The sequence below is a fragment of the Podarcis muralis genome, chromosome 4 (genome assembly GCF_964188315.1).
Source record: "Podarcis muralis chromosome 4, rPodMur119.hap1.1, whole genome shotgun sequence".
Taxonomy (NCBI): domain Eukaryota; kingdom Metazoa; phylum Chordata; class Lepidosauria; order Squamata; family Lacertidae; genus Podarcis; species Podarcis muralis.
The window spans coordinates 3635535-3659207 of NC_135658.1; the positions used below are offsets into that span (position 1 = coordinate 3635535).

Below are 23673 nucleotides of genomic sequence, written 5' to 3' on the forward strand. Positions count from 1 at the left end.
AGTTCAACAGCATCTGGAAGGCCAAATGTTCCCTACCCCAGAACTAGGAACTAAGAAGATGCCCTTGTCTTGACTTCAGAGAATCATCTGAACGCAGCCATTGCAGAAGAGAGTGTCAATTCCTTTCCACTTGAGCATCCTTTATGTTTTAAAAACACAGAATCAGGTTGGTATGATTTTTAATTGTATCTAGAGCAGCGGTTCTCAACCTGTGGGTCCCTAGATGTTGTTGGACTACAACTCCCATCATCCCTGAGCTCTGCCTGGCTAGCTAGGGGTGATGGGAGTTCAACAACATCTGGGGACTCACAGGTTGAGAAAGGCTGATCTAGAGGAACTTGGTAATATTTGCTGCAGTTCACCAATACAAAGTTGTGGTTCGCTGATGGTTTGCAGGAACTCTGATGGTGGCTTGCAAACCTACAAATAGAGCTCCCTGAAGAATGTACTGGATGAGGCCAATGCCCCCCTAGTCCAGCATCCTGTTCTCACATTGGCCAACCAGATGCCTCAGTAGGAAGCACCCTAGCAGGACCCTCTTCCCTCCCGTGGTTTCCAGCAACTGGTATTCAGAAGCATTTCTGCCTCCGACTGTGGAGGCAAAGCAGAACCATGATGGCTAGAAGCCATTGAGAGCCCTCTCCTCCTTCACGAACTTGTCCAATCCTCTCTTACAGCCATCTAGGTTGGTGGCAATCACTGCCTTCTGTGGAAGTGAGCTCCATAATTTAGTTATGCACTACATAACATGCTTCCTTTCACATAGCTGTTTCATGAGCTCGATGATGACAAAATCGATGCAGTTAATGTTTATGATCTCAAGGGCTCTGGGCTGAAGCTGCTGTCCCCCTAGGAGTTTCAGTAGAGACTATAACTTCCTCCGCTCCCAACTGGCTTGCAGCAGGTTCTCCGCATGTGGCTGCAGAAACCTAAAAGGACACAGCTAGCATCAGAGCACAAGCACAGGCAAAAGTGTGGCCAGGCAGCATCTCCAACAGACCTTGGGAAGGGCAACAACTGAGATGGCCCTAGTTGTCTGCTTGAGAGTGTGGGGCAGCTGGAGTTTCGCTGAGACTGAGGAGCCCATGATAAGGTAACAACAGAGGGGAGCAGAAGGGTGATGCCAGCAGCCAAGGAGGCCACTGAAAACTGGCTCCAAGGAAGGGAGGCAGCTAATGATCCAGACCTCCCTGTTAACATTGCCAGAACTGCTAGCTATTCATGGGGGTTAGGGGTATAAGTAGACCTACCACAATTTCCAAGCTCAACATCTCTATTCTGATACAGGACTTAGTGGAAAGGGGTGAACAGTGTGGAGTTTGGAACTGACAGGGTTAAAACTCTGTGGTGTCCTGTATCTGGGAGGAGCTTAACGCAGAGAAGCGAGTCACAGTCTGTGTCACTGTTCAGACTTGCTTTCGCTTCTGCCTGAGACGCAGCTCAGCTCAGAGGCTGCGTGTGTGCTTTTGGAGCACAGAGAATGTCGGAGGTTTCTGATGGATTTACTGCTTTGTAAATAAACGCTTCTAGAGATAAGAACCGAACTGTCTTTGGACTTGATTTATCCCTCATCTCACACGGACGCAGGACCGCTGCTACTCTGCTCTCCTGCCAGGTCAGCTCCCAAGCAGAGCCACGCAGGGAAATCTGACTGGACGCAGGATTTATTTACCCAAAAACAGCGCCCCTAGCCTGATGGAGGATCTTGATTCATATAATGACTCTGTAACTCATAGTATTGTTATTTTTTTTAAAAAAAAAAGTGGTAGAGGAATAAGCTGCTCCAGTTTTGTTCTCATTTTCCACCTCTGGTGTGGAGCTCTTAATAACTGGATGTTCATTCCCAGGGTGAACGTTCCGCACATTAGCAATCAATGAAGTTCCTCCTAAACTGCTTGCTCCTAGTTTTGTGGTTAGGCCATACACTTGAAGATATGGAACTGGCCTTACTGATGATTGGTTTTGAAGTATTTCTACCTCAGAGTCAAAGAGAGCTGATGCAGAAGACCAAGTGTTAAAACACTACTGTATGTTCCTAACCTCCTTGGTCTCACCTAACCATAAGCAGCAAGCTTAGTAGCCCTGAATAACTTCCTTTTCGCCTTAACAGCTGGCTATGAAATGGTTCCGGGAGCCAGGTGGAAGCCATGGCGTGCAACAATCGCTCCAACAGCAACCCCTCCGTTTTCATCCTCGTGGGCATTCCTGGCCTGGAAGCTGCTTACTTTTGGATGGCCTTCCCCTTCTGCTCCATGTACTTAGTAGCCCTGCTAGGCAACTTGACCATCCTCTTTGTGGTCAAGAAGGAGCCCAGCCTCCACTTGCCTATGTACTACTTCCTGTGCATGTTGTCCGCCCTCGATTTGGTGCTGTGCTCCTCCACGGTGCCCAAGATCCTTGCCATCTTCTGGTTCCGGTCCCACTCCATTGGCTTCAAGGCCTGTGTCATCCAGATGTTCTTCATCCATGGCTTCTCAGCTGTGGAGTCAGGGGTGCTGCTCGCGATGGCCTTTGACCGCTACGTGGCCATCTGCGCCCCTCTACGCTACACCACCATCCTCACCAGCTCCGTCATCGCCAAGATTGGGTGTGCAGCCTTCGTGAGGGGCATTGGCTTGATGACCCCTTTGACTTGCATGGTGAGCCGTCTATCATATTATGGGCCCAATGTCATCGGCCATTCCTACTGCGAGCACATGGCCGTGGTCAAGTTGGCTTGTGGAGATATCACACCCAACCACATCTACGGGATCACGGCAGCCACCTTCGTGGTGGGATCAGACACCATCTTCATTGCTGTCTCCTATGTGCTCATTCTCAGGGCAGTCATGGGGCTCTCCTCTAAGGAAGCCCGACAGAAATCCTTCGGCACTTGTGGCTCCCACATCTGCGTCATCCTGATCTTCTACACTCCTGCCCTTTTCTCCTTTTACACACAGCGCTGGGGACACCACATCCCTGCCCACATCCACATCTTGTTGGCTGACCTCTATGTCCTGGTGCCCCCCATGCTCAACCCTATCATCTATGGCATGAAAACAAAGCAGATTCGGGAGCAAGTACTGAAGCCATTCTACCCGAAAGGAGTCAAGGTTGAGACTTGACTCCAACTGGTGTTAGACCCCCAAAGGATGAGAAGGTTAGAACTTGTTACGATTTATCTGCATTTAGATGCCCCTGCCAGGTGGAGCCTCCAAGCTTTGGGTAGCTCAGTTATTAGAAGTGTGGTTCATTCTTGTCTCAAGTATACCAAGAAATATCTAAAATAATTAATTTGCCTGTTCAGGCTTCCTCACAACTGTCATTACTGAATATGTGGATGGACAACACATGACAGCTTGTTGAAGAGTTCCTGACATGGATTTTTGCTGCAGCCAGGATTTCAATAGTCCATTAATGGGAAATCTTGAAAAAAATCTACATTTGTCATTGTAATGTAAGAACATATGGATTTTGGCCATTGTGGAAAACAATCACACATAAATTGCATGTTTCCCAGGGGATGGGGGATCCATAACATTTTTATGTCAGCTGGTGGGATTTTATTCTCTATGCTTCAAACTTTGATGCTCAACATTCGCCATCCATACCAGTTTGGGAAATATGGGTGTCTAGATTTATATTTCTTTCTCTTACTGTCTGTTTGTTTGTTTGTTTGTTTGTTTGTTTGTTTGTTTGCTTGCTCTGGGTATGGTATGATGTAATCCCTTGCTGAGGAGAGAGAGAGAGAGAGAGAGAGAGAGAGAGAGAGAGAGAGAGAGAGAGAGAGAAGTGTAGTTCTAAATACTTATTGGTCCCTGTAGGAATAACATAGGAGGATGACGGGAGGTTGGATGCAGGTGAGCTGTGCAGGAGCAAGCTGGCAAGCATGCTCCAAGCAGGCTGCCGACTAGCTGTGCAGAGACTCCTTTTATTAACAGAAGTCAACAATTGGAAACAGTAGTGAAACCACCCTGAACATGACGTATCTCCATCTAAGCACATTTCCAGCGTTGTCAAATACACATGTCAGCAGGTGTTTCCCTAAAATGTTTTTCCCGATACTTTATTACATCTGCGTCCCCAGCCATGCTCCAGCCAAGCGTTATGTCTCAGGGAACCTATAGACAGAACTATTCAAGCTTATCATAGGATCCTCCAACGCTTCCCGCATTGCAAGATTTTAACTGCTAACAAAGCTGTCCAAAGTTAGGTGGAATGGACCATCTCACAAGGTGGTGGACTCTCATTGGAGGTTTTTTCACAGAGGTTGGGTGACCATCTCTTCAGGGATTCCTTAGTTGTCATTTCTGCATAGCAGGGGGTTGGACTAGATCAGTGTTTCCCAACCGGTGTTCCGCGGCACACTGGTGTGCCGTGAGACCTTGCCTGGTGTGCCGTGGGAGGGAGGCGGGAGAGGCGGGGTGGCGGCGGCATCTCCTGCTGGATGCAAATCCAAACATGGCGGGCGCCTCCCTCGCTCCTTTGTAGGCGGACCATCGAGAGAGAAAGAAAAGGAGGCGAAAGAGCGAGAGAAGGCGCCTGCGCAGAAAGAGGAGCGAGCAGTGCGCCTGCGCGCCGCGGCGCCCGAGATCGCTTCTCCCCACCGCCCCTTGCTTCAAAAGAGGTCCGGGGGCAGCGGGAAGCGCAGCGCTTCTTCCCCGCTGCCCCCGGACCTCTTTTGAAGCAAGGGGCTGTGGGGAGATCGCTTCTCCCAGTGCTCCAAAGCGGGGCGGGGGGGCGGGAACACCTGCCCCAGCCGCCCCGCTTCAGAACGCTGCTCCGCTTCAGAACGCTGCTCCGAAGCGGGGCGGGGGGGCGGGAACCTCGCACCCCGCCGCCGGGCATCGGAACGATGCCCCAATGCCGGGCGGTGGGGCGGGAACCTCTCCCCCCGCCCCCGGGCATCGGAACGATGCCCCGATGCCGGGCGGTGGGGCGGGAACCTCTCCCCCTGCCGCCCGGCATCGGAACGATGCCCCGATGCCGGGCGGTGGGGCGGGAACCTCGCACCCCGCCGCCGGGCATCGGAACGAGGTCCTGGACCTCTTCTGAAGGCAGGCGGGGGCAAAAGTCTTTGCTCCCCCCGACTGCCTTCCCGGGACAGCGGAGACTTCTCCGCTGCCCCGGGCGATCTTAAAATGCTGGCGGGCGGGAGCGAAGCGTTCGCTGCCGACCCCCAGCATTTTAAAATCTCCTCGGGGCAGCAGAGACTTCGCTCCCGCCCGCCAGCATTTTAAAATCGCCCTGGGACAGCAGGGGCTTTTAAAATGCTGGCGGTCGGCAGCAAAGCCCTCCTGTCCCCGGAGCTTGCGGGGCGGGAGGTGGGAAGAAGGGCTTTTCTTCCCACTGCCAGCCTTCAGAACAGCCTTCTGAAGGCTGGCAGTGGGAAGAAAAGCCCTTGCCCCCCCCCCCCCAGCCTTCAGAAGAGGTCGGGGGACAGACTGTCCCCGGACCTGGTCTGAAGGCGGTTTCCCTAGGAACGCATTAATTGATTTTCAATGCATTCCTATGGGAAACCGTGCATCGCAAGACGAAAAACTCGCAAGACGAAGAGACTTGCGGAACGAATTAATTTCGTCTTGCGAGGCACCACTGTACTTTTTATATAGTCAATATAGGCACAGAGTTAAATTTTTTAACATTTTCTAATGGTGGTGTGCCTCGAGATTTTTTTCATGAAAGAAGTGTGCCTTTGCCCAAAAAAGGTTGGGAAACACTGGACTAGATGACCCTCCAACTCCACAGATCTGTGATTCTCTGTGTTAAAACAACTGACAAGTTACTTACAGAAGATACACAAATGTGAGAAGCTGTAGAATACCCTGGTTACCTCAGATGGTTGTTGTGTGGCTAAAACTGGAAGAGGGAGAGCTACGTATTTCACCTTGAGCTTCCTGGAGGAGGAGGGGAAAATGGGATATAAATGTAATGGCTCTTAGGCTTTTCCTCAATAAAAATGGAAACTGCTCTTGAGCTACATTGTAATCTGTGCTTGACTTTATAACCCTTCCGTGTTTTAATCTGCCTGCTGTTCAAGTTTTTTACCTGCTGCATTCTGCCATTTGTTGATTAGAGTGTCATGGAATTCTACTCAATACAGTGGTGCGCCGCAAGACGAATGCCTCGCAAGACGAAAAACTCGCTAGACGAAAGGGTTTTCCGTTTTTTGAGTCGTTCCGCAAGACGAATTTCCCTATGGGCTTGCTTCGCAAGATGAAACGTCTTGCGAGTTCTTGCAAGTTTGTTTCCTTTTTCTTAAAGCCACTAAGCCGTTAATAGCCGCTAAGCCGCTAATAGCCGTGCTTCGCAAGACGAAAAAACCGCAAGACGAAGAGACGCGCGGAACGGATTAATTTTGTCTTGCGAGGCACCACTGTATACTGATCCAGAGCAGAACTCCAATGTATAGTTAGCAGAGTAAAAACTTAAACATGTTGCAAGATCCCCCCAAAATAGACCAGAGGCAATTTCATCCAGCAGAGCTTTACTGCTACTGAAGGCAGATGAGCATAATGGTCACAAATCCAAAACCTTCAGGACTGGAACTGTCCATAAGAAATCCTGTTGCAGCAGACTTAACTTAAACTTACAATAACTTATAATAAGAATAAAACCTTAACACTAAGCATACTATGTACAGAGCACCACACTGGAAGGAAGAATAAGAAGAGTTTGCATTTGATATCCCGCTTTATCACTACCTGAAGGAGTCTCAAAGCGGCTAACAATCTCCTTTCCCTTCTTCCCCCACAACAAACACTCTGTGAGGTGAGTGGGGCTGAGAGACTTCAGAGAAGTGTGACTAGCCCAAGGTCAGCCAGCAGCCGCATGTGGAGGAGCAGGGAAGCGAACCCGGTTCACCAGATTGCAAGACTACTGCTCTTAACCACTACAACACACTGGTAGAGAAAGAAAGAGAAAGTGAAACCCAGGCTCCTTCTGGCCTCTTATTATAGTCAGCATGACCTTGAGAGAAAGAGATAACAGAACCAGTTTAAACCAGCTGTACTCAGCGTCTCTGAAGCAATAACCCAAACAACACATGAACCTTCTGCTTGCTTCTTTCACACAGAGAAACTTCCAGAAACCTCTTGAATGAATCAGAATAGGAAAGATCTCTACACGTCAGATCAATACTTTCTGCCCTAAGAAATGCAAACTGACCTAGAGGTTTTTTCCCAGGTGGGGCAGACTGCCCTTAGAGGTCTGTCCCGCAGGCCTGTTCTAAGCTCAATAACTGACTTAGTGATGAAGATTCTCAAAAACATTAGCCACCTCTCCTTCCCCTGTTCCCTCGTCCTTTCCTCAAAGAGAGCCATTATCATGAAAACACCACCATTTCATGAACCTGTTACCAAAAAAAGAGAGTCAGGCTTTGCTTTTGCAGCTCAACTCCCTCTCAAGGGACCTAAGACCCCGCAATGTCCGCTGTCAGTCAGAGGAAGCGAATAGAATCGACAACCAGTGAAAGGGAAACAGCTACTTAAGCCCAGTCTTTCTTAATCTCTTGCTACAGACTCACCCTCCCTCCAGCAGCAGAAAGAAGAGCCTTGAGCAAAGTGGGGAGCAACTTTTAAAACCTCAGAAAGGGTCCAGCCCCCCCCCCCCGTCCTATCACTATGACCACCCAACCAAAACGTATTGAGAACATCACAAAATGCCATGGAAGGGGGAATTGTTCAGCGAAACTGGAGCTTGTGTGATGCCATGATTTCCAAACTTGTCCATCAGGATACTTTGTGAATTGCCTGTCTTGATCTGCCATTCCTATTCAGACACGTTTTATTTACTTCTCCAGGCATTTTGACTACCTGTCTCCTCCTCCCTCCCAGATCTGTTCTTCATGTTCTTCTCCAAATTCCGCTCTTTGATAAGCATCGGGAGTCTTCTATCGATGAGCAACCCCTGCAACCAGTTACAGACCCCTGGCACACTCGCAGCCCCTTGGGGGGTTTCCCAGTTTCCTGGTTACGTGACTTCGGAGACGGCTGCTAGGGTGAGATATGGGCCAAACAGTTCTCCTGCCCACATTTTGGTTTACTGTATCATTTGATGTGAGCTTTATCCATAAAACAGACAAAACAATCTCAGCCTTCTGCTGCTTCTTGAAACTTCTTCTCAATTCTTCTCCATTTCTGGAACAAACGAGTCTCACACACAGAGAAAGAATATCCAACAGCTTCGCATTTGGTGCTGTTTGCACCATTCCTTCTGGGACCCTGGAGGAGTTTGGCTGGGAAGCAGAACTGAGATGGGGGAAGCCCTCAAATCCATCTGCACCACAGCACAGCCGGGCAGCCAGGCTGACCTGCACATGACCGGTGCACCAATGAGGCCACCAAACTCCACAGAGGGCAGGAGATCCCACTGGTCTCCTCCCGCCCCACAGATCCAGGGCCTGAATCAGGGGTGTGGTGGGGGCATCAGCAACAAATCTTGCCTTGAGGCCCATATTTTGTTATTACTGTATGTTGTAGTTAAAGCTATGATTTTCCCAGTAGTGATATATGGAAGTGAGAGCTGGACCATAAAGAAGGCTGATCACCGACGAATTGATGCTTTTGAATTATGGTGCTGGAGGAGACTCTTGAGAGTCCCATGGACTGCAAGAAGATCAAACGTATCCATTCTTAAGGAAATCAGCCCTGAGTGCTCACTGGAAGGACAGATCCTGAAGCTGACGCTCCAAGGCTTTGGCCACCTCATGAGAAGAGAAGACTCCCTGGAAAAGACCCTGATGTTGGGAAAGATGGAGGGCACAAGGAGAAGGAGGGACGACAGAGGACGAGATGGTGGGACAGTGTTCTCAAAGCTACCAACATGAGTTTGACTAAACTGCGGGAGGCAGTGGAAGACAGGAGTGCCTGGCATGCTCTGGTCCATGGGGTCATGAAGAGTCGGACACGACTAAACGACTGGCAACGCTTCCCCCAGGTGGGATTGGACAACTCACTGAGGTAGGCGGGGACCTCCAGGTATCCCACCTGAGGGAAGGCAAAGCCTATGCTGATGGGGCCACTCCAGATCCAGGGCTGCACGTGTCCACGCAAAGGGCGCCCCCCGTTTTAAGCGGGGAGCGGTCATTCTGCTAGTTTGCCTTATGATAGAATTGTTTAGTTGTTTATGGGTCCTGTTGATACGATTTTGTAATTTTTGTATATAGTTTTTATCTGTTTCTTTTTATTACTTTGTACCCCACTCTGGGATTGAAATCATTCAATAATGGGAGGGCTATAAATACTGTTATTTAAAAAAAACCAGGACAGAAAGTGGTGTGGTCCCCAGGTGCTTCTTCTCCCTCACACCACAGGAAATCCTTTCTCCTTGCTCCCCTCCCTGAAGAGGATGAGTTTGGGGATCGACCAGGTAATAAATACCCTTATAGCGCCTCAGCTGATCGCAGTGGCTTTGCACGCAGGTGATGCATTCCTGGAGCAGGACAAAAAATCAGGTCACTGCTGCAATTGGTGTGCTAGTCCTGGAGGATGCTCATATGACTTCATACAACTCAGCTGTTGCCACCCAGTATCAGAAGACACAGCTCAGGAATAGGGAAAGGGCTGCTGGGGGTCAGAACTGCAGGTAGACAAGACAGGGAGACACACAGCATATTCAGCTGAGTATCTGTTTATCCTCTGTGCTCCTGACAAGACAGGGTGTCTAAGGAGTTCATATAAAGCAAGGAGGGAAATGCAATTCACCTGATCTGGAAATGCCTTCACCTGATCTGGATCTGACTCAGGTAGGTCTGGCGTCAAAGAGCAGCTTAGAGATAATAATAATAATAGTAATAATAATAATAGTAATAGTAATAATAGTAATAATACATATTATTTATACCCCGCCCTCCCCGGCCAGAGCTGGGCTCAGGGCGGCTAACACCAATAAAATTACAGTAAAAACATAATGGGGGGGACGGACACCAATTTAAAATACAGGTTAAAATGCCATTTGAAATGCAGCCTCATTTTAAAGTAGCTGATAAATCAAGACCATAAGGGGAGGGAAACATAAGGGTCAAGACTGAGTCCAAACCAAAGGCCAGGCGGAACAGCTCTGTCTTGCAGGCCCTGTGGAAAGATGTCAAGTCCCGCAGGGCCCTGGTCTCTTGTGACAGAGTGTTCCACCAAGTCGGGGCAAGTACTGAAAAGGCCCTGGCCCTAGTTGAGATGAGCTATATGACTTTCAAATGCACATAGGGAAATGCGTAATTCAAACTCAGTGGACGCAGAAGAGCTTTAAGCAAAGTACATTGTCTTGTTTGTTAGAGGGCCTTCTCGGTAGTGGCGCCCTCCCAGTGGAACACCCTCCCATCAGATGTCAAGGAGATAAAGAATTACACATCAGACAGCCCTGTATCAGGAATTTTGAATGTTAGACATTTTATTATTTTTTATGTTTTGCTGGAAGCTGCCCAGAGTGGCTGGTGAAACCTAGCTAGATGGGAAGGGTATAAATGTTGTTTGTTTGTTTGTTTGTTTGTTTTATGTACTTTTGTCCCTTTATATTGTAAACTGCCCTGTGATCCTCAGATGAAAGGTGGCGTAGAAATTTAAGTAATAAATAATAAATAACAAAGTACCTCACCAAAGAGTAAGCTGAGCAGTCACCGAATTAGAGGAGAAGTTCTCTTGTGGATCAGAAGTTGGTTAAGTTGCTGGAAGCAAAGAGTAGGACTGAACGGACCGAGTAAAGTAGAAATGGAGTCCCTCTTCGATTAGTACTGGGACCTGTGCTTCCTAACTTGTTCATAAATGGTCTAGAGTTGGGAGTGAGCAGTGAGGTGGTCAACTTTGCTGATGATAATGCATTATTCAGAGTTGTTAAAACAGAATGAGATTGCGATGAGCTCCATAAGAACCTCTCCAAACTGAGTGTCAGGAGTCAGGAGTGCTCTGATGGTGTTTCCTGCTTGGCAGGGGGTTGGACTCGATGGCCCTTGTGGTCTATTCCAACTCTATGATTCTATGATTCTATGAGTGAATGGGCAGTAAAATGGCAAATGCAGTTCAATGTAAGTAAGTTTAAAGTAATGCATATTGCAGCAAAAGAGAAAGAAAGAAACCCTTAATTTCACTTTTGTGCTCATGTGGTCTGAACTGGAGGTGACAGGCCAGGAGAGAGACCTTGAGGTCATAGAAGATATCTCGAGGAAGATGTAGACACAATGGATGATGGCTCTGAAAAAGGCAGATTCCATGCTAGGGATCACTAGGAAAGGCATTCAAAATGAAACTGCTGGCGTCTTATTGCTGTTACACAAATATATGGTGTGGCTGCATTTGGAATACTGGGTACAGTTTTAGCCACTTCACCTCAAAAAGGATATTGTAGAGTTGAGAAAGGTTCAATAAAGGGTAGCCAAAATGATCAAGGGGGGTAGAGTGACTCGTCCTGTGAAGAATGGTTGCAGCATTTGGGACTTTTTAGTTTAGAGAAAAGGCAAGCAAGAGGCGGCGTGATAGAAGTTTATAAAATTATGCCTGGCCTGGAGAAAGTGGGTAAAGAAAAGCTTTTCTCCCTCAATCATAGCACCAGAACTTGTGGACATCCAAGGAAGCTGAACGTTGGAAGATTCAGGATAGAGAAAAGAAGGGACTTCTTCATGCAGCAAAGAGTTAAACTATGGAACTCACTCCCACCGGAGGCCACAAACTTGGATGGCTTTAAAAGAGAATTGGATGAATTCATGGAGGACAAGACTATTAATGGCTACAAGCCATGATGGCTAAGTTCTGCCTCCCTGGATGGAGGCAGTGGTGCTTCTGAATCCCAGTTGCTGGAAGCTCCAGGAGGGAAGAGGGCTGCTTGCTGGTTTCTCATTGAGGCAACCAGTTGGGCACTGTGAGAACAAGATGTTAGGCTAGTTGGGCCACTGGCCTGATCCTGTAGGCTCTTCTTATGTTCCAGATGTGCTGGCTTTCAATTCCCACCCTCCCCAGCCAGCATGGGCATCTGAAGGGCACAAGGTTGGGGAATACTGGCATACTTGTTTGAAGGTGCTCGAGTTCCACTCACTGATTGACTTGTGTACCGGTGAGCCAAGCAGAACTACTAGGGCTCTCCTAGAACTCAGCCCCGGCCAGCAACTGATCCTCAGGGACCCTTGGGGTTGTAGAGAGAGAAGGCGTCAGTAGGAAACCTTCTACAGGGAAAGAGGAGGAAACAGCGTTGCTTCCCTTTGGTGAAGCCAACCTTAAATGCAAATTCTCTTTCTTGGGATTTCATTTTTCGTTAAACTAGAACACCACGCTCAGCTACATGGATCCAGACAAGTTCAACTCCAGCTCCTCTGCCTTCTTCTTAGTTGGCATCCCTGGGCTAGAAAGTGTCCACTCCTGGATGGGCGCCCTCTTCTGCTCAATGTACTTGATGGCGCTTGCAGGAAACTGCATCCTCCTCCTGACAATCCTACTGGCTCACACCTTGCACCATCCCATGTTCTACTTCCTGGCCATGTTGGCAATGATTGACCTGGTCATGGCCACATCTGTGGTCCCCAAGATGCTCGGCATCTTCTGGATGGGCTCTCAAGAGATTGGCTTTGATGCTTGCTTCACCCAGATGTTCCTCATCCACTCCACCACAGCTGTGGAATCAGGAGTCTTGCTGGCCATGGCCTTTGACCGGTACGTCGCCATCTGCCACCCCCTAAGATATGAGACTATCTTGACATCCCAAAGGGTCGTGCAGATAGGGCTGGCCATTCTGGCAAGAGGGATCCTCTTCATGGTGCCTTTGACCTGGATGTTGAGGCGCCTGCCATACTGTGCTTCCAAAGTGATATCTCATTCCTACTGCGAGCACATGGTGGTCATGAAATTGGCCTGTGCAGATTATTCTGCAAGCAGCACCTACAACTTGGTGGGGACCACCCTCATTGTGGGGACCGACACAGCCTTCATCGCCTTGTCTTACAGACTGATTCTCAAGGTTGTGGGGAAGCTTGCCGAGAAAACAGAGCGGCTCAAGTCCTTCAGCACCTGCAGCTCCCACATCTGTGTGATGCTGCTCTACTACCTCCCAGGTTTGGCCTCCATTTACATCCAGTGCTTTCCCCAGGCGGTGCCACCACACGTGCAGGTCCTGCTGGCTGATCTGTATCTCAGCCTCCCTCCCATGCTGAACCCCATCATTTACAGCATCCGGACAAAGCAGGTGCGTGAGGCTCTGTGCAAAGTATTTTCCTTCTTCAAGGGTCCTCTTGGGTGAGCAAGCCTGGGATGGAGCAAGAGAAGATTTTTCCAAAGGAGGAAAAGATATTTTTCATTGGCAGGCTGAACCCTTTCTCCCTCTGCTCATAAACCCCTTTGCCATTCCCCCCACATTAACTCTCTAGAGCTTCCCCTTCCCATGCCATGGGACTATGGAGATTGCTTTTCACCACCATTTCTGAAGCCATTTCTCTCTTCTGTTCTGCAGTTCTGCTTCGCACCCAATTTCACCACCGCCCACATGCCCATGTGTCCTCCTCGCTCCTTTCGTGCAACCCACCCTGCATGCAAACCGCCTCCATGGTGTAGTGGTTAAGAGCAGTGGACTCATAATCTGGTGAACTGGGTTTGCATCTCCGCTCCCCCACATGCAGCTGCTGGGTGACCTTGGGCTAGTCACACTTCTGTGAAGTCTCTCAGCCCCACTCACCTCACAGAGTGTTTGTTGTGGGGGAGGAAGGGAAAGGAGAATGTCAGCCGCCTTGAAGATCCTTAAAGGGAGTGAAAGGCAGGATATCAAGTCCAAACTCCTCCCTCCAATTGTCCTACCCTGTTTACACATACAGATTCCATCATCACCCCCCTTCACCCCCTGTAAACAGACAAGGAGCATCTCCTTTACAGTACATTTATGATTCGGGAACTACAGAGATCAAGATAAATGGTCTTCCCAAAATTAAGGTTTACGTGCTCTTCAATTCAAACTTATCTCACCAGGGCTTTTTCTCAGCCAGAACTTGCCAGAACTCAGTTATGGCACCTCTCAGATGGGCGCCATTGCCATTAAAAGAGAACAAGAGAAGCATTCATGTTGAGTTCCAGCACCTCTTTTTATAGAAAAATAGCACTGTATCTCACAAAACACAATAGTAAGCTAGGAGGAACTGCAGATATAGGGCGGTATACAAATTTAATAAATAATAGTAACAATAAATAATAAAACAACAGTTCAAAAGACTCGGGTGTGCTATTATTCACTAAGTAAATAAGCTCCATCCCCTATGATAGACTATAAATGTCTATCATATCAAATGTCTTCTTCTTTTGTCCAAACTAAAACATTAATCCAGATGCAAAAGAGAGAGAGAGAAGGGGGAAACAAAGGAAGGAAGGAAGGAAGGAAGGAAGGAAGGAAGGAAGGAAGGAAGGAAGGGAGAGAGAGAGAGAGAGAGAGAGAGAGAGAGAGAGAGAGAGACTTAAGAAGCTATACTTAAACTATGCTTCCAATGGTTAGTGAGCTCTCAGCCCCAGCAGGACCCCCTCTTTGCTCCTCAACAATCTCAAGGATCAACCTTGAGATGCTGAGAGATGCTGTTGCCTTGCTGGCCCAGGATTCTGAAGAGGAGAGCTTATGTCTCTCAGAAGGCGATAGGTGTTCCCCAGTAGCGGTCAGAAGATGACCAAAGCCTGTGGGCAGATGGAGGTTGCAGTAGAGGCCTCCTTCAGCTCTCTGGATCCCAAACAAATACAGAAAAGCACAGGCTTTGTTCAACAGCTCACCAGAGGTCAAGTGCAACAAAGCTGATTCCTCATTCCTTGGAATCAGCAACCTGTTTAATGAGCATCTAGCCTGATTTGTTTGCAGGGAGCTTAGACAATGACCAGGGCCGGCTCAAGCATGAAGCAGTTGCCTCAGGCAACAAATTCTGAGGGGCAGAAAGTGACTACAAATGTGTGCCATGTGGTCTCCCTGCAGCCCCTAAGCTAGCCTGCTACTCTTGGGGTCAGTGAAGGACTGTCCCATTCCAGTGGTCAAGTAAGAGTCATCTACTACTCTGGTCCAATTTTGTGCACAGAATAGGCAATGCATCTTCTTGTCCTTTGTGTTGGGCAGCAAAATTGCTTGGGCTGCTCCTGGTGATGGCAGATATTCAGTGAACATTGAATGAGACTTAAATGGCTCAGGACCACAATACCTCAAGGACCGCCTTTCTCCATATGAGGCTCTTCTTCATGTGCCTCCTCTGTGAGATGTTTGATGGGTGGCAACACAAGAACAGGGCAAGTTCTCAGCTGGTGCCTTCGTTGCATATCTTTAGGAAACAGGCAAAAACATTTCTTATTAGCCATGCCTTTGGCTGGTTAATATTATATGGCTTCCTAAATGTGTTTGTTGAGCTAGCAAAAGAGTAGATAGAGTGGATCGTTTGGCTGGAAGTTAGAAGAGGATATTTCCCCCAGGAGGCCACATGAACTTCACGTAACAGTGATGGATCCAGAAGTACTCCAAAGCTATGGACTTGCTTCTTCAGAGGGATCATATCCCCATCAAGAGCTGACCGCCTCCCACCCATCCTGTCTAGAGAACCACTGGACAATAGTAGTATCTCAGTCTTATTTGGACTGAGCTTCAGTTTATTGAGTTTCTCCTTTATTAACTGACCAATAACCCTTTGACAAGGAGTATGCTACTAGAAAACCTGCTGCACACACAAACTCCTCACCGCTGTAAATGATAGTGAGGTCAAAGGCAGCTGGGTGAGTGAAGAAGAAGGTGATATGGGTAATGAAGGATTTTACGTTCCAAATTTACCACGCCAAACTGGAGGCCCAGGGGAGTCACATGTGAATGAGGTAACATGCAACATACTGTATGTGCATTTAAGCATGGCAGGGAAGGCGGGGAACATTTATTGCAGATATTAATATTGCACAGTTTGAAGCGACTGGATGCATAACAACCGACTCCTTTGGAATGAAGCATTGCCCAGACTCATTAGAGTGTTCAAACCTTTGCTTGCAGACCTTTCTTCAAAACAGAAGAAAAACATCAAAGATACAGCCAAATATTTCCATACAATATATTGTGCAGGTCCAGCACAGGTTCATCTTCTTAGAAATAAAATAAATCTGATGTAAGGTTAAACACTCATGTGTTAGCTAGCAGAAAACAGCAATTGTTAATTGTAAATCCATCAAGGAGGTCAGAGACCACTTCTTGCTGTTCTTTAGCTTCAGTGGAATCTCCCACTTAAACCCTTCCAGCAAAACACATACACATTCTTCATTTCAGTGCCAATTAAGCAATTATACTTAACACCAATAATGTGGGTCAGCCTTTTATATTCTATGACTGATTCTTAGTATATGCAAGTGGTATTGGTAAGAGACTCCCCCTCTAGAGCTAGTTCAGAAGCTCCACAGATGAGCTTTCCCCTTGCATTTGATTTGAGCCACAAATCACCCTGAGGCTCACATCAGGCCTTTAGCTCGTCTCCGGGACCAAGACAGCATCTTAGCCAGTTTCCTTTGGATCTCTTTTGTCCGGACGGCATACACAATGGGATTCAAGACGGGAGGGAAGATGAGATAGAAGTTGGCCAGGAGAATGTGAGCTGCAGGAGCCACATTGTGCCCAAACCGGTGAGTCAAAGATGAAACTGCTATGGGGATGTAAAAGGCCAAGATGGCGGTGATGTGTGAGGTGCAAGTGCTGAAGGTCTTAAGGCGGGCCTCCGTGGTGGACAAGCTCATCACCGCCCGGAAGATGAGGACGTAGGACACCCCGATGCACAGGGAGTCAACAATGAGGACCAGGAAGCCAATGGCCATGCCGTAGATGTTGCTGATGGAGATGTCCTCGCAGGAGAGCATCACCACAGCCATGTGCTCGCAGTAGGAGTGTGCAATGATGTTGGTGTGATAGTAGGTGTATCGATGGGCGAGAAGAGGCAGTGGAGCGATGTATAGGAAGCCGCGCAGAGCAGCGGCCAGTCCGATCTTGGCCACCACCGAGTGAGTCAGGATGGTCCTGTGCCTCAGCGGGGTGCATATGGCCACGTAGCGGTCAAAGGCCATCGCCAGGAAGATCCCAGATTCAATGGTGGCAAAAGAGTGGATGACAAACATCTGGAGGAGGCAAGAGTGGAAGGCAATGTCCTTGTTGCCCAACCAGAAGATGCTGAGCAGCTTGGGCATGGTGGAAGAGGAGAGGACCAAGTCGATGACGGCCAACATGGAGAGGAAGAGGTACATGGGCTCGTGGAGGTTGGGCTCGTCCCGGATGATGAAGAGGATGGTGCAGTTGCCCACCATGGCCATGACGTACATGGAGCAGAAAGGGATGGAGATCCAGACATGGGCCGCTTCCAGCTGAGGGATGCCCGTGAGGGAGAAGGTGGACGGGCTGACACAGGCATTGTAGAAGGCTGGCATCTTACCAATGCGCCACGGGAGGGACCATCATCCCATGCGACTGGAAACAAATCAGGGGATAATTCCTATTATGGTACTTAATGCATTTTCTCTTTGAAGACCCTGAAATTTCAGGTGTCCTCTCAAGAGCAGAGCAGGTCAGGCTGCCAATGTTCTGTGGAGCAATTGGACCTGCTGAGATGTGGGAGGTACCCACTATTTGTAGTATTCTAGAAGCAACTGAAGGCATAAAATCCCAGAACTGTAGAGTTGGGAGAGACCCCAAGGGTCATCTAGTCCAACCCCCTACAATGCAGGAATCTCAGCTAAAGCATCCATGACAGGTGGCCATCCAACCTCTGCTTAAAAACCTCCAAGGAAGTAGAATCCATCAACTTACAAAATGATTCCCTGGTGTTTACAAGCTTTTCTATGATCCTATGGAATCATAGAACTGTAACATTGGAAGGGACCCCAAGGTCCCTTCCCCCTGGATTAGAGGGATGGGGGGTTTGAAAGGGGATTTCAGAAGCACCCATAGCTGAAGATAAAATCTGCTTTCCTTCATTAGCTGTTTTCACAAATGCAAATTTGTACATAACCCGAATATACCATGAACTTGACATGGGAGAAGGCCTTCTCTATGGTGGCATATCCCATTTAGGGAATGCCCTGGCAGTTACAGGGTGTTTGTGTGCAGAGTGAGTGCCAAAATGTGTGTTCTATAAGCTCTTGATCCAACAATTTATTTTATCTGCTCTCATTTTATTGAATTGCTGCATTTATGAATGCCTGGCATGGTTTTAAACTGTTTGTGGTACCCTGGCCTCGGATCATTTGCAAGGGAGGACTGCTTAGAATTATTTCAAGTAAATAAATGAAGCCACCTGGAATGAACAGAAGAATGGGAGGGAACAGAGCGATGGAAGAGTTTATTCACGGCTGAGTTTATCTGCAGCCTCACCTTTGTCCTGGAAAGAGCATCATCTCAAGTGCTGGTCCAGAGGGTCTTCTGAACCCAGGTTGTTTGGAAAGAGGGGAGCCATTTTCCCCTGTGGCGGCTGAGACTTTGGGAGCAGAAAGCCATGGGAAGTCTGAGAGGAGGAGGAGGAGGAGGAGGAGGAGGAGGAGGAGGAGGAGGAGGAGGAGAAGAAGAAGAAGAAGAAGAAGAAGAAGAAGAAGAAGAAGAAGAAGAAGAAGAAGAAGAAGAAGAAGAAGAAGAAGAAGAAGAAGAAAGCATCAATGGATGACCATCCGCCATAGGTGCTTTAGCTGTGACTCCTACATTTCAGAGGCTTGGACTAAATGACCCTTGAAGTCCCTTCCAACTCTATAATTCTATTATTCTATGACTCAGTGGGTTGCAAGTTCCCCACGCCAAGAAGAGAATAAGAAGAGTTTGGGCTTGATATCCCACCTTTCACTCCCCTTAAGGAGTCCCAAAGCGGCTAACAATCTCCTTTCTCTTCCTCCCCCACAACAAACACTCTGTGAGGTGAGTGGGGCTGAGAGACTTCAAAGAAGTGTGACTGGCCCAAGGTCACCTAGCAGCTGCATGAGGAGGAGCGGAGACGCGAACCTGGTTCACCAGATTACGAGTCCACCTCTCTTAACCACTACACCACACTGGTACAATCACTACAATCTTCTTCAAGAAATCGCCTGGTTCTGGAGATCTTGAAGAGTTACTTTCAGACAGACATTGGCCTGGATCAACCAATGATCTCACCCAAAAAATTATGAATATGTATCTATCTATCTATCATCTATCTATCTATCTAATCTATCATCTATCTATCTATCATCTATCTATCTATCTATCTATCTATCATCTATCTATCTATCTATCTATCTATCTATCTATCTATCTCTCTCTCTATCTATCTATCATCTATCTATCTATCATCTATCTATCTATCTCACATCCAGAACCCAAATTCTCTGAGCCTAAGCAACTCCCTGCAGCAAGCTGTCTTCCAGAGCTGTTCTGCCTGGGGGCAAACATCTCCTCTGGCCAGCTTTCCTGCCCCAGATGCACCACAGCTACCAAGTTCTGAGCTGCAATGAAATTTCGGGGACTCCAGAGCAGTTTTAAAGTGTTTCAGAGTGCTGTATGGAACACTGTGCTTTCTGCTGTCAGCAACAATCACCACTGCAGATTCAAATGCTTCATTCTGTGGAGTGTAGTAGCTATTTTTTTAAAAAAATGCAGCAAGTATAACCCAATACATTTTGGCCCTCCCACCCAGTTCAAAGTACTCATTACCAGTCAGGTTATTTGGGCAGAAGCAGGAAACCCAACCAGAACCTCTCCTCCTCTCTGGCAGTAAAAAAAAAATACAGTAATAATAAATCAAATAGCTAACCTTATTGACGCCCAAAATCCTACTTCCTGAGGAAGCTGCTTCACAACAGGGCTGTCCTGAGGTTCAACTTACCAAATTATTGAGCCAGCAATGGTCCTTCCTAAGCAAACGCTGGCTTTGGCCGTTTGGTGGGGTATTTGTGCTGCATATTTTGGAGACCTTGAGGGATCTCCCAACCCAACTGGGGCCTGGGACAATTAAGTGGCTCTTTGGCTGCCAAACCTCAAAGCACCAAGCAAGGACTACAAATATTGAAAATGGAAAGCCTTTGTAAAAACTGTCTTCTTTATTTTGGCTATGTACCTTTCAGGCAGGACGCGGGTGGCGCTGTGGGTTAAACCACAGAGCCTAGGACTTGCCGATCAGAAGGTCGGCGGTTCGAATCCCCGCAACAGGGTGAGCTCCCATTGCTCGGTCCCTGCTCCTGCCAACCTAGCAGTTGGAAAGCACGTCAAAGTACAAGTAGATAAATAGGCACCGCTCCGGCGGGAAGGTAAATGGCGTTTCCGTGCGCTGCTCTGGTTCGCCAGGAGCGGCTTAGTCATGCTGGCCTCATGACCCAGAAGATGAATGCCAGCTCCCTCGGCCAATAAAGCGAGATGAGCGCCGCAACCCCAGAGTCTTTACCTCTTTACAAGTCTACCACATTTCCAACACTAATTAGATCTTGTCCTATATATTTTGGCAAGCTTTGATGGTGTTAAATACCATCTATACATCCTTTTCATCACTTTTTCTTTAAGTGCACTACATGCAGTAAAATTGATACCTTCCTTCCACAGCCTTTCCCAAGATTCTAACTGAATGTTATATCCAAAATCTTTAGCCCATTGTATCCTCACCCCTTTAACCTCTTCATCTTTAGTATGCCATTCCAATAATAATTTGTACATGCCTTGGGCAGAGCTAATATCCCATTGTTGTTCCATAAATTTCTCCATTGCTCCATTCCGGAGTGAAAGAGCTCCCAGAGCAGAGGAGCATCCCTGAGGGTTCATGGCTGAACTTGGGCCTCGCCCTTTCGCAAATAGATGACCCACCCAAAGATAATCATGCTGGACCATGCCAACAATGCTTCTGAATCCCAGCTGCTGGAGGCCGCAGGAGGGCAGAGGGCTCTTGTGCCCAAATCCTGCTGGAGGGCTTCCCTTGGGGACACCTGGTTGGCCATGGTGAGAAGGGGATGCTGGACCAGGAGGGGCAGTGGCCTGAGCCAGCCATCTTTGCTTAGTATAATTGTTTAATTCACACTGAAATGGAGAAAAATGGGTCTTGCTAACATTCAGTTTTCCCCCATGGCAGCATACTGAGCTTTAACCGGTTGATAATTAACTGTGAATGTGCTCTGCTGTAATGCTGAATCTCTGAACATGTCAGGAAGGTATTTGGTTGCAGATCTCCATCCTGGAATGGTGGTGGCTGTGGTCTTTGTTCTCAGTCTCAGGACGGCAATACCTCAAGGACCGCCTCTTCCCATATGAACCTACCTGGACCCTGAGATCATCTTCTGAGGCCCTCCTTCATGTGCCTCCTCCTCGAGAGGTCCGCAGGGTGGCAACACAAGAACGGGGCCTTCTCTGTAGTGGCTCCCCATTTGTGGAATGCTCTCCCCAGGGAAGTTTGCCTGGCACCTTCATTATACACCTTTAGGCACCAGGCAAAAACGTTCCTCTTTAACCATTCCTTTGGTTGATTTGATTGACATCCTATGTCCTTTTAAAATGTGCTTTTGGGGAAGGGGCTATTGGGTTGTTGTTATTTTATTACGTATTTTGTGGTTTTATATCTTGATTTTATCCTGTGAATCGCCCTGAGACCTCCAGGTTTTGTTGGGAAACGCCCTGGGGTGTTCCTGCAGCCCCCGCTGTCCGAGAGACCTCTGGAAAAGGCATTTCCCTTCTTCTCCAGTGCACTCAGCAACATATACCAAATGGTAGGTGCACACTAATCTTCTAGCATTACACAGCAAGAAGCGTGAGGCATCATAGAGCTAATGTATGTATTTATTTACACACTATGTACAGACAAAGAATTATGGCATCCTCTCTCATCAGCTCCGAGAGAGAACAACACGATGGTGACAGCAGTCACAAAATTAAAAAACGCCTGCTTCTTGGGAGAAAAACAATGACAAACCTAGACAGCATCTTAAAAAGCAGAGACATCACCTTGCCAACAAAGGTCCGTATAGTTCAAGCTATGGTTTTCCCAGTAGTAATGTATGGAAGTGAGAGCTGGACCATCAAGAAGGCCGATCGCCGAAGAATGGATGCTTTTGAATTCTGGTGCTGGAGGAGACTCTTGAGAGTCCCATGGACTGCAAGAAGATCAAACGCATCCATTCTTAAGGAAATCAGCCCTGAGTGCTCACTGGAAGGACAGATCCTGAAGCTGAGGCTCCAATACTTTGGCCACCTCATGAGAAGAGAAGACTCCCTGGAAAAGACCCTGGTGTTGGGAAAGATGGAGGGCACAAGGAGAAGGGGATGACAGAGGATGAGATGGTGGGACAGTGTTCTCGAAGCTACCAGCATGAGTTTGACCAAACTGCGGGAGGCAGTGGAAGACAGGAGTGCCTGGCGTGTCGTGAAGAGTCAGACACAACTAAACAACAAGAAGTTGATTTCAGTTTATTCTCCATGAGGACGCCTTGGGCATCGTCACTCTTCTCAGCCCCAGTTCCTCAACTGTAAAATGGGAGCATTTGCTCACATTCCCTTACCCCAAGCCTCCTGTCTCAATTTATTATCCTCCCCTTTTGGGTCTCTCCCCCCAGTGGTGGAGCTTCATGCTCCGGCACCAGGGCGGGGGTGTAGAGCTGGCAGAGGCGGGGCTGGTGAGCATCCTGGGGTGTGGCACCCAGCACAGGTGGGGGGGGCGTGATGGCACCCCACCAGGATCATGCTGCCAGGGGCGGTGTGCTCCCCCCGCACTCCTCTTCCTCCACCAGTGTCTCCCCCCCCCCCCAGTATGAGCACCAGTCTTCATCAACCTGTGGTCCTCCAGATCTTTGGGACTACAACTTCCATCAGCCCCCATCTGAACCGCTGTCTGGTGTTGGGGGGGGGAAGGAGATGGGAGATGGATCTGGAGAGCAACAAATTAGCAAAGGTGGATTTAGCCTGTAGGATGCTTGAGGCCAGGTGAGGGGGGTCACCTGTGCCACTCTTTCAAGCCCCCAACAGGACATCTAGGCCGTTGTGCCAGTAACAGCAACAAGAATCACTATGCCTTTATTGAATTGTATGAATCGCTGTGATGAAGTTGTTGCTGCTGTTTACTCTACTTATACAGTGGTACCTCTGGTTCATTCTGGAGGTCAGTTCTTAACCTGAAACTCTTCTTAACCTGAGGTACCACTTTAGCTAATGGGGACTCCTGCTGCTGCCACAGCACAATTTCTGTTCTCATTTTGAAGCAAAGTTCTTAACCCAAGGTACTCTTTCTGGGTTAGCGGAGTCTGTAACCTGAAGCGTATATAACCCGAGGTACCACTGTATACGCTGACTGCGTTTTGATATTATAGTGATTGCAATGCCTGTTTGTTTTTTAATGCTATTGTGATTATCACAAGCCGCTTTGAGCTTGACATTTGTCGCTGGGAAAGCATATCAAATCAAATTAAAGCTGCAGGGTTTTGCAGTCAGGGCGGTCGACAATTTGGTCTTGCAGAGGACCCATCACGATTTCGGTCCAGCCTGTGTCTTTGTGAAAACCCCTGTTGTTGATTTTCAAGCTCTTCTTCTCAGCGAAAAAGGGGAAAACAGGTAAAGGAGTTTCTCCTGTTTCCCTTGTCTGCGGAAAGGGCTCCATCGTGTGGGAGAAAATCAGGCTGCAAGCTGCCCACCTCCACCTGCGGTTAGAAAAGGCACTAGGGATCGCCTCTCCTCCTTGCCTTGGCCCTCTGCCCACAAGGGGGGAAATCACGCCTGCAATTAGCAAAGGCCTTTAGGGGCTGCCTCTCTCACTTTTCTGAA

At 48.1% G+C, this 23673-nt stretch overlaps 3 protein-coding genes across 3 annotated transcripts; 2 read left to right on the top strand and 1 right to left on the bottom strand.

Moving 5' to 3' along the window:
- Window positions 1-1317: 1317 nt before the first annotated feature.
- Window positions 1318-3363, top strand: LOC114595406 (olfactory receptor 52P1-like). The gene has a single exon (XM_028725691.2). The coding sequence runs from the start codon at window positions 2148-2150 to the stop codon at window positions 3102-3104; it is 957 nt and encodes a 318-aa protein (XP_028581524.2). The 5' UTR covers window positions 1318-2147; the 3' UTR covers window positions 3105-3363.
- An 8880-nt stretch (window positions 3364-12243) lies between these two features.
- Window positions 12244-13194, top strand: LOC114595407 (olfactory receptor 52I2-like). The gene has a single exon (XM_028725692.2). The coding sequence runs from the start codon at window positions 12244-12246 to the stop codon at window positions 13192-13194; it is 951 nt and encodes a 316-aa protein (XP_028581525.2).
- A 3194-nt stretch (window positions 13195-16388) lies between these two features.
- Window positions 16389-17351, bottom strand: LOC114595410 (olfactory receptor 52M1-like). The gene has a single exon (XM_028725693.2). The coding sequence runs from the start codon at window positions 17349-17351 to the stop codon at window positions 16389-16391; it is 963 nt and encodes a 320-aa protein (XP_028581526.2).
- Between the last annotated feature and the right edge of the window lie 6322 nt (window positions 17352-23673).